The 18,128-nt window shown below is 38.0% G+C and overlaps 1 protein-coding gene across 3 annotated transcripts in view; it reads right to left on the bottom strand.

The window, feature by feature from the left end:
* Positions 1-18,128, bottom strand: part of MUSK (muscle associated receptor tyrosine kinase) — a 70,608-nt gene that overhangs the window by 11,128 nt on the left and 41,352 nt on the right. For all 3 annotated transcript variants that reach the window (XM_059657622.1, XM_059657623.1, XM_059657624.1), the window contains 4 exons: positions 10,671-10,677; positions 4,423-4,686; positions 2,892-3,067; positions 2,245-2,268 (listed from right to left, as the gene is read on the bottom strand). In XM_059657622.1, coding sequence (XP_059513605.1) covers positions 2,245-2,268; positions 2,892-3,067; positions 4,423-4,686; positions 10,671-10,677 — 471 coding nt within the window. The remainder of the gene's footprint in view (positions 1-2,244; positions 2,269-2,891; positions 3,068-4,422; positions 4,687-10,670; positions 10,678-18,128) is intronic.

Raw genomic sequence — 18,128 nt, 5'->3', positions numbered from 1 at the left:
TAGTGATTTTCTCTAATCATTGATGTTTCTATCTCTCCCTTATTCTCTGAAATCAATAAAAAATATATTTAAAATGTATTTAACTTGGAAAAATTAGTAAACAGGTAATTATAATAAAGTGTAAAAAGTGTTACAAGAATGTTAAGAACAGGATGCTTGTGAACATCCAGGGGCAGCCCATTTCTGGTCTAGGCATATAGGATACATTTTCTAGGTAAGTAACAAAATTTAATATAAAGGGTGAACAGGCAATACCAGTTGAAGGTGTATGTCTGTATATGGCGGTGAAGAGATAGAATTCTCTAAAAAAGGAATAACATGCATGTATCAGGGCCCAAACCAAACAGTTGTGGTGCCTTTCTAAAAGTACATCTACTAGTAAAAGTTTTATTGTTGAGTTGGGGAGTGTCTATAGGTAAGGCTAGATATAGGTTTCAAATGTAAAATTCTATAATAAATCACCTGTATATTGCATTGTGTTTTTTTTAATATATTTTATTGATTTTTTACAGAGAGGAAGGGAGAGAGATAGAGAGTCAGAAACATCGATGAGAGAGAAACATCGATCAGCTGCCTCCTGCACATCTCCTACTGGGGATGTGCTCGCAACCCAGGTACATGCCCTTGACCGGAATCGAACCTGGGACCCTTCAGTCCACAGGCCGACGCTCTATCCACTGAGCCAAACCGGTTTTGGCATTGCATTGTGTTTTTACCACCGTCACCATATATTGAACCCCCTTTACCCTTTATGACCTCACCCCAACACCCTTTTCTTCTAGTAACCACCACTGTTGTTTGTTTGTTTGTCTCGTTCATTTGTAAAACTGATTTTTTTAAGAATAGAAAATGAGTTTTTGTAGGTAATTCATACTTATAATTGGCGTAAAAAGCAGAAATATGGGTGCTTGTTGTGCGTGTTATTTCTATCTAATCTAGGATTAAAGGTCATTCCCTTCCCCACAATAACCCTCAGTGAACTGCTTGAATGGATGAATGAGTAAACAGTTGAAGGATAACATAGACCTCAGTCAACAATTAAAAGTCCAATCAAAGTAAACTTTGACTGCTTAGGACACAGACTAGAAACATTTCTTTTTCATTCCTTCAATTTGGGAATAACAATTTGATAGGCTTTCAGAATAATAGATTTTTTGTTCTTGGTTTTCCCTAACTGCTCTTGTTTAAAAACTCTGAGGCATTCAGTTGCAGCCAGTAGCATTCTTTAAAAACAAACAAAAAACTTTAAGTCTTAGTTCTTTAAGTAAGCCAATAAAATCAAGTGCTGGCACTTAGCCAGACACAGAGGTGATTAGGTTTGGAATATGTATCACAGGAACTAATTATGATTTAAGTCTCAGAACACTCAAATCAGAGGAAGCTGACTGACATGAAAAACTTTTCTACTATCATTCTGAAGATTTCTGCATTTTTGTAGGTTAAAGCACTCTCCGATACAAGTTAGTTTCTAGGACATCCCTTTTCAAGCAAACTTTTTGAATTCTTTCCCAGGAATTTTGAGACAGCCATTTTAAAATCATTTGATTTGTCCCTGTAAACTTTTTATTGGAAATGAGCTGTCTTAAAAAAAACAATACCTATCTTCCAAAAGAGGGATCTGTTGTCACAGGTAAAGACCATGAATTGGCTCAATGAAGAAAAAGATACTTGTTTTCACTCTAGATAATTAGCTGATACAAAAATCATGAATGTAAAGTCAAAAGTGACATTTTCAATTTGGTGTATTTTATAGCCATGTACTACTAGTAAGGCAGTGGTTCTCAACCTTCTGGCCCTTAAATTCAGATCCTCATGTTGTGACCCAACCATAAAATTATTTTCATTGTTACTTCATAACTGTAATGTTGCTACTGTTATGAATCGTAATGTAAATATCTGATATGCAGGATGATCTTAGGTGACCCCCTGTGAAAGGGTCGTTCGACTGTCAAAGGGGTCGCGGCCCACAGGTTGAGAACCGCTGTAGTAAGGGCTTAAGCAAGCTAATAATCTTGAGGTAGGAGATATCATTTGTATCATTCACTAAATATGCTGCTCTCCATGGCCTAATTAGAAGCTACAAGCTGAGACCAGTGATTTTCCTTCATGCTCTACCCTGGGTGACTACCTTGAAGAGGATCTGTAGATTTTGTTCTGGACATTATGAAGTATGAGTGTAAATACGCATGCACGACTCTACTTACATACACAGAAGGTTTCAAGGGCACAAACAAAATTACTTACTTGTTAGGTTTTCTTTTTTAAAATCTGAGGGGGAAAGGATAAAAATCTGTTTTAAGTGAGCATCCAGATATCTCATATATTCTGTGAGAGTGCTAAGAACAGCAAGTTCTCTTTCAGCTCTTTGATATGCAACTGGAAAACATTCTTTGTGTTAAATGTGAAAGGATTGCGTCTTGGAAATTAAGCCAGCTGTTAGAGTTCCTTACAAAGTTCATTAAAGCAGCATGCGGGGATCCAGCTTTGTTTTGGGAGGTCAGCACTTTCAAACATGTGGCTTATTTTTGCATGCTTAAAAATCTGCTGCACTGGCTAAGAAAGAGGACTTTATTCTTTTATCCCGTTCCTTAGCCATTTCTCTGCACATTCCAGAAAATAGTACAAGCTCTCCTAAGATCCCCTTCTGAAATAAGGTAAGCTCTCAAGCAGCAGTTAGAAGTGCTCTTTAATTTCTCTGAGAACAAATGAAGTAAATCCTTATACTAGCCTGTGCAATTAGGATTCTGTTATTAGGTATCCACAGGAGGCAGAACTCAAAAAAAAAAAAATTGAAATGCCTAGAAATATTAGGGGATTGAAGTGCACACCTTAGTTTCTTCAAAACCAGTAACTGTCTCGTAACCTCCAAAGTCTTGCGAGGACTCTGTTACCTAAGTATGGCAGTCTGGTGCAGGCCCGCGGGTCCCAGTGCATGCTGGGGAGCTTGCTGCAGTCGAGCACGGAGAGCAGATGCAGCCCAGGTCTGTAGAGTCCCCTGTGGGTCTTCTCTTCCAGCGCCAGCCATTCTTTTGCACAGAAGAGCTCCTTCACCCCCAGGCAGTATTCTCTAAAACAGTTGATGAAGAGCAACACTTGATGAGTCATGGCATGTTAGCGCCAAATTTGTGGCAGTGCCTAAATTCTTTATTTTCAAAACATCATCCTAGCACATTGTTCTCACAAGAGGGTTTTTCAAAGGACTGTTTTATTGTAAATAATATGAGGCTTTATGGAATATATTATCCTGTCAGATGAAATGGTGTCTCATTTTGTTTGTAAGACATAAGTAATGCTACTTTTAAAAGATGACATGTGAAGTACAGTTTTCTTGGAAAAAATACCAACTTTCAATTTCAAAAGGTATTAGATTAGGAATCTGTAAACTGTCTCCTCTCAACTTTATAGTAGAATAACTACAAAGGTGCCGAAACAAGGTACGCAGAGTTTTAAAAACACACACACTAAAAGTTATGGATCATTGTCAGTCAACTTCCATCCTGGGAGATTTTCCTCTAATCTCAGGGCTAATGGGCAGGGCCCGAGAAACACAGTCCTCACTCTGCATGCTTGTCTTTCAAAACAGAACCACACAACTTTCCTGGCAGGCTACAGGAGGGCCTGGGAGTCCTTACCCAGCCCCGCTCTGGAGAAGCTGAGGCCTGTCCCTTGCTGTATGTTTCCCTGCTTCTCCTCCTGCTCCCATATGAGACAAGAGTGTCAGTACTTAAATTAAAATAGTGGGTGGAATGTATTTTAAAATATATACAGCCGGCCAATGTGGCCTAGTGGTTAAATATTGACCTATGAAACAAGAGGTCAAGGTTTGATTTCCAGTCAGGGCACATGCCTGGCTTGTGGGCTTGATCCCCAGTGTGAGGCATGCAGGAGGCAGCCTATCAGTGATTCTCTATCATCATCGATGTTTCTATCTTTCTCTCCTTCCTCTTTAAAATCATTAAAAATATATTTAAAAATATATATATATATTTACACATAGTATAAAGTAATATTCTGAAATGCTCATCTTGATCTCATATTTATTGGCAAATAATGCTGAAACACTTGAAATGTAGTTTTATTTTCCCTCTTCTCTCTTGACTTACTAATAAGATCCATATTAGTTTAGATTTTTTTTTAATTTCATAGAAAGCAAGGATATTTAAGAATATTATAATGTGAACAATAACAAGGGCAACAGAATATTATACCTTTACAACGTTTTCTAGAAGTTCAGGACCCTCATGTTATAAGGTATCATCAGTGATTTACATGGTAGGAGTTTTGTCCAATTAATTGCCTTCTATTTTGGACAGAGGCCAGTTTTTGCCTTTACTAATGCACAAGACAACTTCCACTTTTGAAAACTCTTCCTGTTTGGAGACAGTCAAATACATTCACCCATTTATTTACTTTTAATTTTACCTGCAAACGGGTATAGGAGTAGGTACCACCCCAGGGTTGCATTCTTGGAAAATGTGGTTACACAGCAAAGCCTCCGCAGCTGGCCGGCAGAACGGGCTCACTGCTCTCAGTTCACTCCAGGCGGTGTGCGCGAGTAGTTCTTGGGCCTCCTCAGGGTCCGCGTAGGAGTTGTTGAAGAAAACAGGAGCACCGTTTGCCAGGACAGTGTTACACACCTCCCCTCTGTACTGGGCGCAGTAGCCTTTGTTATCTTTCTGTGGTTTACTGAAAGAAGCAGTGCACAGTGTTCCCAATCACATGCTTTTTCTTAGCATTCAGTCTGCTTTTTTTTTTCCCCCTCCAGTTTCCACATCTACATTACAGAAATAGGAGAAAATTGCACTAGCAAATTGGTTGAAATGCTCCATGTGAATACTGTCTTCACATTCCCACCTGCAATTATATCACCTCTGGCTTATTCCAGAGGGCTATAATGAGGATCAGATGTGATAATGTGGGAAGCTTTGGAAACTATGGGGATCTTTATATATAGAATTTGAATGCTCTTAGTTAAGCAATCTGACATTCTTCTTACAAATAAGCTGACATAGGCAAACAAATACATAAAAAAACATATTCATCATGATGATTAAAAAATAATCTAGCATAATAAATACTCTGATCCAAAGCTTTACAGTTTATCTGTGTTAGGATAGTTAAATACTTGGATTTTGTAGCATACATACAACTCTGAGACACTTTCCATACTCAGATTCTCTCACTCACCCATCTTGCCAGCATTCCATCTATACATATAAAATGCTAAGCTACCAGAATGACCGAATGACCAGTCGCTTTGATATGCACTGTGGGGGGCAGGGCTGGCCAGCCAATCTCCCATGGCCCCTCCCCCCAGCCGGCCCAATCGGGGCAGGGCTGGCCAGACCCCACCTGTGCACAAATTCGTGCACTGGGCCTCTAGTTAAAGAATATAAAGAAAGCCACATAAGTGGAGAGAAAGCATAGGATATGGCTCTCAGAGGAGTGAAGAGCATCTTTAGCTTTGCTACTTTCTCATCATCTGTCTTGGGGAAAGTCATACAGACACTCAGAGTCCCTATATCCTAATCTGTAGAGCAGGGGTCCTCAAACTTTTTAAACAGGGGGCCAGTTCACTGTCCCTCAGACCATTGGAGGGCTGGACTATAGTTTAAAAAAAAAACTATGAACAAATTCCTATGCACACTGCACATATCTTATTTTGAAGTACAAAAACAAAAAGGGAACAAATCCAATATTTGTATTTGCATGTGGCCCGCGGGCCATAGTTTGAGGACCCCTGCTGTAGAGTGATGTAAGTAGTTATTCTGAGCTTAGATTATTGTGCATTAATGGATAAAGTTATGTGGAGATAAACTAAGTTCTATAGTGCTAGCACAAAAATAAGATTAAAACTTATCTGCTATAGCAATTGAAGAGAATAATAGGGCAAATAGGCAACGCTGCTGGTATTCCCTTCACATATTCACTGCCTCCTTAATGGAGTGTTGGGAATTATATGAATTCCTACACTCACTTGACAAATACTTATTGAGCACTTATGTGTAGACACTATGATGGTTTCAATACATCCTTATGCCTTTCATCAGATTTCTATCTTTAATAATGACATACAATTGTTAAGTTTAATTTGTATAACTGTCGGAAGTTAGCATTTTATTATCTTTATATAAAGGATTCTAAGACAAGAAAATTAAGCAAATTAGAATTTGTGCCAAATTTTTAAAGTTAAGAAAACCCATTTGAATTTGAAAAATTGATACTTTAATTAGAAACCACTATTGGCTTTTTAAAAGCAAATCTATTAAATGAGATACAACTCAATCAGGTAAAACAATGAACTTCCAAGAAACAATATACTTACAATGTTTTGTAATATAAAATTTTCCTCTGATCCATACTTGCCTTTTCCTAATTAGTCTACATGAATTTGACTGTGTTACTTCTAGCATGTTACAGGTTTTTAAAATAAAGGCCTTGAATAAGAAAATACAAAACTCCCATGAAAACTTGGGCCAGGTAAGGTTGGGAAGACACCCAGAGAAAGCGAAAACCCCACTTCTTAGGGAAGGACCTCGATCTAAGATAACACTAAGAAAGTTTAAGAGAAGCACAATGTGGTGCTTTTAAGAAACTGAATAATAATACCTAATAACCAGAAGTAGCTCAAACTGGTTTAAAAAATGGTCTCACATATTAATATAATATCTTGGTAAAAGGGAGGATGGATAAGTGAAGGTGTGACTCTTCACTTAACAGGAAAAAACTGTAATGTAAAAGTTCAATATTTCCCCCACTGTCTCTGAGCTGAGAAGGGTTTATGCTGGCTTTGCTGTCACATGTTAACATTGAATAACTGTTCTTTATTTTTTCTGTGGTTTTTTTTTTTCAATTAAAAGCACTCATAGTTTTCTCTTTAATCACACAAACAAAAAACATTTTTAAGAAAACATTGGAAACTAAAAAAAAAAAAAAAAAAAAAAAAGAAAGAAAAGAAAAATAAGTGAAAATAGCCTCAGAGATAAGGATTACTAAGTCAGTTACTAAACAATCTCTCATTCCGAATTTCTGCTGCGTCTCCTCAAAAGCCCTACATTTTTTTAACAACTTCAGTTGACTTGATAGTATTGAGTCTTCATTTCTTTTTGAATATTAGCTACATAATGCAAAAAATAAATAGATAAAAATCAAAAGAAAAAAACAGGATAAGTCTTTAATAGAAATAAAACTTTGGTTGCAGTTTTGGCTTTCCTATCAGCTTGAAGTTAATTAGCCTGTGCAAACCCTTTGCATGCTGGGGAAAACCATAAAATACAAAGTATATGGTTCATATTAATTTTCTTTGTCTTTGTAATATTTCTGGAAGCATTAAAGACTTACTAGGATTAGCTCTACAATGTAAGAAATAATATACAGGACCAAATATACACATTTTATACATATGATATATGTACATATACATTATACGTGGAGAGAGACAGAGACTGCCCAGTCATAGTTTCAGAGTTGAAACAACTTCCTTTTCTTTTTTCGCTCTTCTTTTGCAGACTTTATAAACCTCAAATTTTATGCAGTTATTAAATTTTAGAGGCAAAACACAAAGGCATATTGGGCCATTTTGTTCCTCAACCTCCTAACCCTATCAAACGAAATTTAAAAGGAGCTCACAGCAGCACTTTAGGGGACAAGATAAATGCAAATAACTTCCATTGTTGTCTCCTGTTGTCTTTTGTAAGTGAGGAGACCCCTCCCTGTCTGCAAGCAGTTCTTGGGAAGGCCCTTGGAGCAACACCAGAAGCAGCTGGTCCTGTTGTTCATTTGAACAGTGGGGCAGAGGTCACAGGGATCTGTTCGCAGAATGTTAGTTATTTTGGAATGATCTGCCGGACTGTCTCCAAAAATGCTAGTTAATATTGCTCATGGAGCCAGTCCTCTCTCTCTCCTGACAAACTAAACCTGGCTGATCTTCCTTTCTGTAAAGTTTCTCTCTTTGGATATTTGATCTCAAGTCCCCCGTTAACTTCTTTTATTACACACAATTTTCCTTGGTCAAATGGAGTACTTAAAGGAGTCTCACTACACCATTTACTCTTAGTCTCTCTGCTTTAAAATATATGTCACATTTTTAAAAGTGATTGTAGAGTTTCTATGAGGGAGACCTCCATTCCCTTTGGACACAATGCCTTGTCCATGCAGAGGACTAGCTGTGGTTTGTTTGAGATAAGGCAACCCCACTACTCCAGTGAAAATTCACACCTTCTACTGGCCTCCTTAAGGGTGGCCCACCTGTACCTCCTTTGATGTGGAAAAATCTCCTTTCCCACTATCCCAACTGTCTGGTCTCCCATTGCACTTACCCAACAATGTTATGAGCAGGGTTCTTTGTCACTTCCAATCTCCAAAGCAAACTGGGATATTTTATTCTTTCATGCCTAGTGTCTTTGTACATGATTCATTCTCTAAGGTAGTCAACAAATACAACCCACAGGTCACATTCAGCCTGCTGCCCGTTTTTATACTTCCTGTGAGCTAAGAATGGTGTTTATATTTTTAAATGGTTGAAAAACACACACAAAAGAAGTCAAAATTATATGAAACTCCAATGCCAGTTCCATAAGTTAAGTTTGATTGGAGCAGAGCTACGTTCAATCATTTATTAATAGTCATACTGTTTTTACGCTGAAACAGCAGAATTGAGCAGTGACAACAGAGACCGTAGGCCCCACAAAGCCAAATATATTTAATACACGGCCCTTTGCAGAAGTTTGCCAACCTCTGCTCTAAAACATAGATCAAATGTCCTTTTTCTGAAATGCCAGACCCAGTGTCCTCAAGTAAGAAGCACATGGCCTCCTCTGAAAAAATACCTCTTGTGTTTCTTCTGACTAAAATTACTATCTATTTATTTTGTAGAACAGAGAGTGATGTAAAGACAAAATTAAAAGTAAAAAATTTTGAAAATTTATTACATTAGCCAAATATATACACTTTGAATATTTGTACATATATCAGTTATAATCCATATATACTTGAGAGTAATATATAGTTTTATATATACTATAGGTAGTATACATGGTGTACATAATTACAATTAGAATTATTTTATAAATGTTTTATATCATGCATTTTTACTTAGCATGATGTAAACATTTGCCTATGCCATTATGTTATTCAAAAACATTCTAAAATCACATCAATTTATCTTATTGGTAGATACTGAAATTGCTCATACATTTCACCAATAAATAAAAGGAAAAATTGTTTTGGATTTTATTGTTCATACACTTATTATTTCCCTAACAAAATTATTGTAAGTGGATTTATCCAATGAATAGATACAACCATTTTAAGTTTCTTAATAAAAATTGCCAAATGCTCTCTAGAAAGGTTATTGTAATTTTCTTCCTACCAACAGAGTTTGAGAGTGCTTGTGTTATCACAAGCGAAAAATGGTATGGAATTTTATTTAATGAGCATTATTTGACTACTAATGCGTGTAAAATTTTTCATTTGCACTTACGTGCATGTGAATGATCTACTTCTGTTCTTGAGACCTTGGAATTTGTATGTGCTTCCATTAATATGTTGAATTGTTTTGATTTATTACTTTCCTATATAGTGCCAGGAATAGAGTGAGTGGTTTAAAAATGCATAGAGAGAACAGGTGTGCTAAAGGGTCTGTTGGTGGCCTGCATTTTAATTTAACTTTTACCATGTTTATCATGTTTATGTTGTATGTCCCCTCAGTAGCTTATTCAGCTTCACTGTAGAATTCTTAAGGATCAGAACTCTGTCTCTTAGAACTGTGATAAATGAGTAGGTCACATCTATATGAATTGGGACAAGATAAAGAACCAAATTTTTGTATGCAATGTGTTCTTTCATTCCATGGAATTAGGAAGAGTGGTTGGTGGTTTAGATCCTGCTCAGTTACTGTGCTAACTGGGTTAGTATAGTTGTTACCAATCTAAGTTCTTGTATCTGTCTACCTGAGATCAGATTGAGGCTTTGCAGTTTGATATGCAGTCCTGACAATTCTTGGTGCAACAAGTTCCGCATGTAAAAATATAGTGATAATAGTGCTTGCCCCATAAAATTGCTGAAATGTTGATATGAGAAAGGTGGCAATCATAAATGTACCACAAAACTTAGCTGCTATTATCACTATCACTATTATTAATTATTCTTAACATCAGTTTCATCATTTGTAAATTTAGAGTTTTTATGAAAGTCAATTTTACTGCAAATAAAACACTATAAATTGCCAAATATTATATTACAAGGTGATACTTTCTTATCTACAGGATAAAGCAATGGGCGAGAGTTTGGGAATCAGTTCTGGGTTCTCTTTCCAAGCCTATAATTTACTAGCTCTGTAAGTCACTGGAACTCTCCAGTTCAAAGAAACTCTCTTAGTTTCTTTTCTGTACAATAGGGATAATAATAGTACCTATTTCATAGGGATTTCCTGAGGATAACTTTAAGTAATGCATATAAAACCCTAAAAACAGTGTTTGATACACCATAGATGTTATTCAATAGATGTTATCATCTCCATTTTCATCATTACCTTGTAAGAGTATTAAAAGGATTTGAAATTAGAAAGTTTCTGCAAGATTGCAGTGCTCAGCAAATAGACAATAGTTGGCATGTCAAACAAAAATTAAAACTCAACAAAACAAAACATTGATATAATAACAATGTCTTACCTCCATTCTTATAACAGGAAAGGAAGTTCCCACAGGAAATCAAATTAAAGGGGAAAAGAAGCAAAAATTAGTGCATTTTCATTTTATGGTTGCAAGAGATAGCTTTGATAACTCTAATTTCTTAAATTTCTGGAACGTTCTCTGCTTCTGCTAGGCGGCCAGATACCATATTAACAGGCAGATTTGGAGAAGATTAAGAAAATATCGAGTGTCTCCAGGAACTGAATTCAAGTCAAAGCAACCATGGGAGCCATCAGTGCAGTCAGTGTTGTAGCTCCGAATATACCTCCATTAGCTACCCAGGGACTTTTCATCCAGAAAGTAAGATATGGAGGTTAAGTGGGAAGAGGTGACAGGGAGGGGTAGAGGAGAGAAGGAGAGATGAGAGAACTGTTATTTCCACAGACGCACTAGCCTCATAGCCTTGTGACCTGTGCAGCCACACAGCGTCCTGCGCTCAGAAGGACTATATGCTTAGTTTACCGCACTGCTGTCATCTTCTTGAAATACTTCATTTTTTAACAAGAGACCCTGGATTTTCATTTCACATAGGGACCCATAACTTATGCCCACAGCGTGAAAGCTCAGGGCACTGAGAAAAGGGCCCCTCTCCTCAAGTGAGTTATGGAGCTAGCAGCAGAAATGGCCCCAACTTGGACTTTCCCAAGTCAGGAAGACCCTTGCAAGGGTGTAATTTACCAGCATCTCTGAATGATTTCACCTCTTTTGTATAGGAAATCTAAAACTTCGCACTTTTTACCAAATACTTGATCTATGTCCTCCTGTCCCCCAATTCCCATCATAAAAGTAAGAAGTAAAACATATGCTTTGACTAAATCCAATTTGCCTTAACAGAATTTCCCCTAATGTCAATGTCTAACTCCTTTTTAAGTTTGCAGGTCCATTTGGGTGTTCTTCTTTTGCTGAGTTTCAAGGATTCTAAAAGGAATTCCTGCCCAGTTGGTGTGGCCTAGTGGTTGAGCATCGACCTTATGAACCAAGAGGTCATGGTTGGATTCCCTGTCAGGGCACATGCTGGGGATGTGGGCTCAATCCCCAGTAGGGGGCATGCAGGAGTCAGCCCATTAATGAATCTCTCTTATCATTGATGTTTCTCTCGCTCTCCCTCTCTCTTCCTCTCTGAAATCAATAAAAATATATTAAAAAAATAAAATGAATTCCTCTGAGAAGTCTATCTTCTTGAAAAACCTTGTAAACTCAGAGGTTTTTCTTTCTAATCATCTGTTTGGCATTTGTGAGGGTTGGTGACTATGAAGTTTTTGTAACCTTGAGTGTGTAAGTCTTGTCTTTATGGGCTTTTTATTAAATGAGTCTGATGATGAGGCTCAGAAACCAACCTACATGAGGCACCACCATGACCCAAACCTCATGCCAATTCTGCCACTGTACAGATAGAACAGGTGGAAGAAGACATCAGGAAATTCTTCCAGAGAAATGGTATGTAATTTAGAGAGGTAAAGGCAGATTCTGAGGGCAGCTGAGCAGGGAAACCTGTTGAAACTTGAGGAGGCCAAGGTTATGTATATGAAAGAGCCCTTAATTTAAGATGTAAAAGGAGGACTCAATACCATGGATATGTGCCAATGCCAAGGAGAATCCAGGCATAGCACTTGGGAGGATATAATAAGCTTAGATATGCTTCTATCCCAAGGACAAGTAGGAAGGAAAAATATAATTAATTAAGGGTGCATTGTTGTCTCAAGAATATGAAGAAAATCGGAGGATGCCCTCATATTCTGGGTTCCATGCATTTCTTATTGAAATTTCTCCAGTCATATTTTCTTTGGAGGGAGGATGAGGAGTAGGGAAGGGGTCCAAGAACCTTGCAATCATAAACAAGTGCTTTTATCTCAAGACAAGGTATTTTAAAATCCCCAAAATTTCCAACAGTCATCAATATTTGTAGTATTTTTTAAATTATCTGGGAAAGTCAGTAAAAATTTGGCTCTCTTCTAAAACATACAGCGACTCTAATATAAGCAAGCTGCCTGATTATAAAGAGTGCTTAGCTCTTATGCCTAACTGCAGAACAGCTGGTAGCAATCATTGTGGCTACTGGCTGTTACTCCTTCTTCCTTTCCCCCTTTATTAAATACAAAAACAAAATACCTTTAATCAATATGAAATCAGATAGCCAGGTGGGGACTGAAAATATTAGGGAAAACACTTAGTAAAGTATGATTGTCTAATCACTCTGCTGTATACCTGAAACTAGTACAAAATAATATTGAATGCAAACTGTAATTGAAAAGTGAAGTTTAAGGAAAAAACAGAAAACTTATAAAGCCACCATGAAATGCTGGAATAATATTCCATTGTGCATATTCACCACGTCCTCTTTTTCCATTTGTTTGTTGATGGACACTTAGGCTGTTTTCATATCTTGGCTGCTGTGAATAATGCTGCAAAGAACATGAGAGTGCAAGTATCTCTTCACTATCCTGTTTTCATTGTCTTGTGTTTCCCTAGATATAATACAGAAGTGGGATTGCTGCGTTATATAGCAGTTTATTTTTAATTTCTTGAGGAATCTCTATACTATTTTTCATAGTGGTGAATCAAATTGCATTCCTACCAACAGTGCTCAAGAAGTCCTCTTTTTCCTCACATCCTTGCCAACACTTTTTAATGCTTGTCTTTTTGATGATAGCATTCTAATGGGTATGAGGTGATATTTCATTGTCTCTTTTGAAAATATGTCTATTCAGATCCTCTATCCATTTTTTAAATCATGTTGTTTGTGATTTTACCTTTTTAAAGTTGAATGAGGGTTTTTTAAAACATATTTTGGATATTAATTCCTTACCAGATACATGATTTGCAAGTATTTTCTCCCATTCCATATATTGCCTTTTTATTTTGTTGATGGTTTCTTTTCTGTGCAAAAGCTTGTTATTTTAAAATAGTGCGACTTATTTATTTTGCTTTTGTTGCTTATGCTTTTGGTGTCATATTTTTTAAAATTATGGAAAAAAACAATGTCAATGAGGTTGCCACTTATATTGGCTTTTTCGTCCTGATCCTAGAGGAAAAGCTTTCAATCTTTCATTGTTGAGTATAATGTTGGTTTTGGGTTTGTCATATATGGCACATATTGTGTTGAGGTATGATCCTTCTATACCCAATTTGTTGAGAATTTTTATCATAAGAACATATTGTATTTTGTTGAATGCATTTTCTGCATCTATTGAGATAATCAGATAATTTTTATCTCTCATTCTTTTAATGTGGTATATCACATTTATTGATTTGCATCACTGGGATAAATCTCACTTGATCATGGTGTATGCTCCTTTTAATGTGCTATTCAGTTTACTGATGTTTTGTTTAGAAACTTTGCATCTGTATTTATCGGGGATAGTGGTCTGAAGTTTTCTTTTCTTGTAGTGTCCTTATCTGGCTTTGATATCAGAGTAATGCTGGCCTAGTAAAATGAGTTTGGATCTCTGCCACAGGGCCCAGGTTTCTGATGACAAAGAGAAGGCATCTTGCCAACTATCCCGTGATGTGAACCTTTTGGAGTTGTGACTGGAGGGGAAATGCAACTTCCTGGTTCATAGGGAGAGGTTCCAAAAGTTTTTCTGACTCCTTTTGATGACTAACAACAAATGTAAATGAGTCAGAAAGGAGTATATCATATTTCTTAAACAATGCATAAGGATTTGGGCAAGCACATGGAAGAGTTTGGGGAAAATGAATGCTGATCTTCTTTTCTCTTCTCTTCTCTTCTCTTCTCTTCTCTTCTCTTCTCTTCTCTTCTCTTCTCTTCTCTTCTCTTCTCTTCTCTTTCTTCTCTTTTCTTCTATTTTCCTTAAACAGTATAAGTATCATTAAACTTAATCCTAAGCACTAGACCAGATTTTTCCATTTCCAGTTTTCCCCACCAGGATGAGTAAACAAACACATGGAGCAAAAACTTCTAAGTGAGACACAAAGAATATGACAAAGGGGCTGTTGACTACAGAACACTAAGGGAGGATGGGGTTGAAAAAATAAGAAAAAGAAGAATTTGAGGTAAGGAAGCATTGCCAGTATGTCAAAGGGAGGCACCATATCTGACTCTAAGCTCTGGTCCTCTGGCCAGCCCCACCAGAGGCCAAAAGGAGAGAGTGACCTGAAGCAGAAATAGAGAAAGCAGGTGCCACAGCCAAGCTCTGGAAGATCTGGGGAGCATGGTCATGCTTCTTTGAAATGATTCTGAATTAGAGTGACTCAACGGATTCCTTTCACCACAGTGGCCTCACTTCTTTAGAACATTGGTCCAGGGAGCACCGCAGAGTTAGAAGGTAATTTCCTCAGTGATAGCAGAGGGACCTTCATGAAACATCTAGCAAGTTTAACTAAAAGAAAAAGTCAAAGTGATGAAGAGAAAATGGCAGATGTCTCATGGTGTTCAGAGATCTTATTCCATTGTACCATCGAGACACCCTCATTGGATCTTCCTGGGGAAATGTTAGGCAAAGTAGAGGAGCTTAAAATCTCCTCATAGTCAGTGAGATCCACAGGGAAAACAGATCAGAGGCTGAACAAAGGGCCTTATATATTTTTATGAGTTAGAAAATGGAGGGAGTTCCTCTTTCCTCGTCTTGGTAACTTTTTTCTCCCATGTGCAGAAGGATTAAAATTATTGATTCAAGTATAGTACCTAACACTTGCTCAATATGCATTTTCAGGCTCATTGACTAAAGTCAAGTCATTGCTGGTTCCATTGCCCCTACTGAGGTCACTGCTCCCCACCAGTATTCAACTTTGCTGCTGCAGCATATTTCAAGCCCTCTCTGCTGCTATGTGCCAATCTATGAGTTGCTCCCACCATTCATTTACCCACACATATTCTAGTGCTATTTTTCCTAGGCTACTGTTGCTGATTGCCCCCATCCTCTCTCTGGTCTAGTCTCAACATTGACCACTCTTCCCTGAACCCTGGGACATTGCCTTTCTATGCTGCCTGTCCACACCTTAGGGCTCTTTCTACCATCAGAAAATACGATCTTTTTTTTTTTTAGTGTGAGGGGATGTAGGGGTAGGAAGAGGGATATTACAGCTTCCTCTGCTGATATATTCTATTTATTAATGGAATTGAATCAGGTTCTCATTTGGGTTGGGATAGGGATGAAGGGGAAATGTTGCTGTAGATGATATGATGACAACCATGCTCTGTAGTTCTTTCGTCATCAAGAAATCATGTCCACCTGATGAATCTGCCTTTTCCGGGCAGATATACCCATTTTATTAGGTTTTTCTTATTGGTCATGCCACTACCTTCTGTGTACTTATTATGGGTAGGCTCTGAAGGTTGCTACACTAAAGGGGGAGTTTGTAACAAGTCCCTCCAGCTTGGTATATTGTGAAAAGGAGGGAAATAAGGAAATTTAGAATTCAGATACACATTTTATAGATTTCTTTTTTCTGGACCAATATCCTAGAAGAGATGTATATTGATAAATTAAGGAAAAAGCCAAAAGCATAGGGAATTTTTCCTCTGTTTTATTTGGCAAGCTAGAAACAGAAAATCTTATAAAGGTCTCTTACCCTGACATAGGATGGTCACATTAGTGTAAAAATGGTAACATGACATGGTTGGGTAGAGAGCAGGGCTAAGTTGGTAGGTCTGAATTGCTCTTGAATTTTGTGTTACTTGCAAGTGATTCAGAAGTTGCATCAGGGCCCATGAGGGATAAGAAGGGCTGGGTTGGAATTCAACAGGCCTTCCATAGTAGTGAGAGACAGGGTGACCTACTTGCAGAGCCTCTAGAGAGGGGCTTGAAGAATTTGACTGAGATGCAGAGGGCTGTGCTGCTACAGGAGGAGCCTCAAAGGGGCTGAGCCAGCCGGGGAGGTCCTCTGGATTCTAACCAAGCCCAGAAATGAGATCATAAGTGCTCTGGCTGTAGACTTCCCTGGAGACCAGGGGGGGCCCAGAGGATACCACTGCATAAATTTAAGTCCCCTTCTCCCATGCCATCTAGGGAAGGGATGGAAAGAGGAAAGGCAGGAAGAATCCTGGCAGGGAATCGACCTTTAAATGACTTAATAATTTCCTGAAATGAGACTCTCTTAAGATTAACAAAATTATTTCTTCTTTTCTGCCCAGAGGAGGTGTAAATTTAACTAGATTAGATCAGTTCATTTTTTCTCGCTCACTCTACACACACACACACACACACACACACACACACACACAGAAAGAGATTTTTTTTAAACATTGGATCTTGATCAAATATAAAACATAACATAATGAGACTAAAATAATCTCAAGTAATTAAAAGACATCAAAATTTTAATTATTTAATCTCCTGACCCTTCTCACGTTCTTATGTTTTGTTTTGTTTTTATCTATCATTATTTGTCTAGATATCTTCCTCAGAATCTCAGACACATCTTAACTCATTCCTCTACCACATTGTCATATTCAAACGCTTCATCTAATCTAATAATAGAAAAACATGGTAATTGATTGTACCTTCGCTACACCTCCCATTGGCTAATCAGCACAATATGCAAATTAACCTCCAACAAAGATGGCGGCTAATTTGCATACTGCAGGCACGGCGGGACAGCACCATTGTGCCTACCCTGCCGCCATCCGGGCCTGCTATCTGCGACCCAGGGCGGCAGGCGTCCCGTGTGTGACCCGACCTGTGGCTTGCGGGCTGGAAGGTGGCTCCGGCTGGAGTGAGGCCTGGGTCCCAGGTGCCGGAGGAAAATTGGTGCCGGCAGCCAGGGGGAGGGAAGGTGTATTGCACGAATTTTTTCGTGCAACAGGCCTCTAGTATTCAAATAAATCCCATCATTTCTTTCCTGTTTGGTCCCATGCATCTCTTCTCTCTGTACCAATGGCTACTGTTGTTGTTCAGACATTTATGAGTTTTCTAGACTCCTAGAATAGCCTCCTTACTTCTTGCCATGCCTGCCAAACTTCTGACAGCCAACATTTATTTTTTTAAAATATTTTTATTGATTTTAGAGAGGAAGGGTGAGAGAAAGAGAAACATCAATGATGAGAGAGAATCATTGATCGGCTGCCTCCTGCATGCCCCCTACTGGGGATCAAGCATGCAATTGGGCATGTGCCTTTGTCCAGAATTGAACCCTGGACCCTTCAGTCCGCAGGCTGATGCTCTTCCACTGAGCCAAACCATCTAGGGCCCAACATTTATTAATTTGATAAAGGATATATATGACCATAATGCTTTTCCCCTCTAAAATAAATGACTTCTATTGATTGAAGAGTACATTCAGCCTACTTAGGCTCTTCATAACCCAGCTGGAACCCACATTTCAAACTTTTTTTCCACTCTTCCCATCACTCCCAGTTCCCATCATGCTCTAGACTTGTTGTTTTCTGAATACACTTCCACTTTTTCATCTCATACTCATTACTCCTGCTCCATTCCTTTAAGCACAGCCTTTCTTTTTCTGCTGTACACTGTTTAT

This window comes from Myotis daubentonii, chromosome 11 (assembly GCF_963259705.1).
Source record: "Myotis daubentonii chromosome 11, mMyoDau2.1, whole genome shotgun sequence".
NCBI classification, from domain to species: Eukaryota; Metazoa; Chordata; class Mammalia; order Chiroptera; family Vespertilionidae; genus Myotis; species Myotis daubentonii.
Note: the sequence above shows the minus strand (reverse complement) of the source record. Positions and strands in the feature narration are given on the sequence as shown.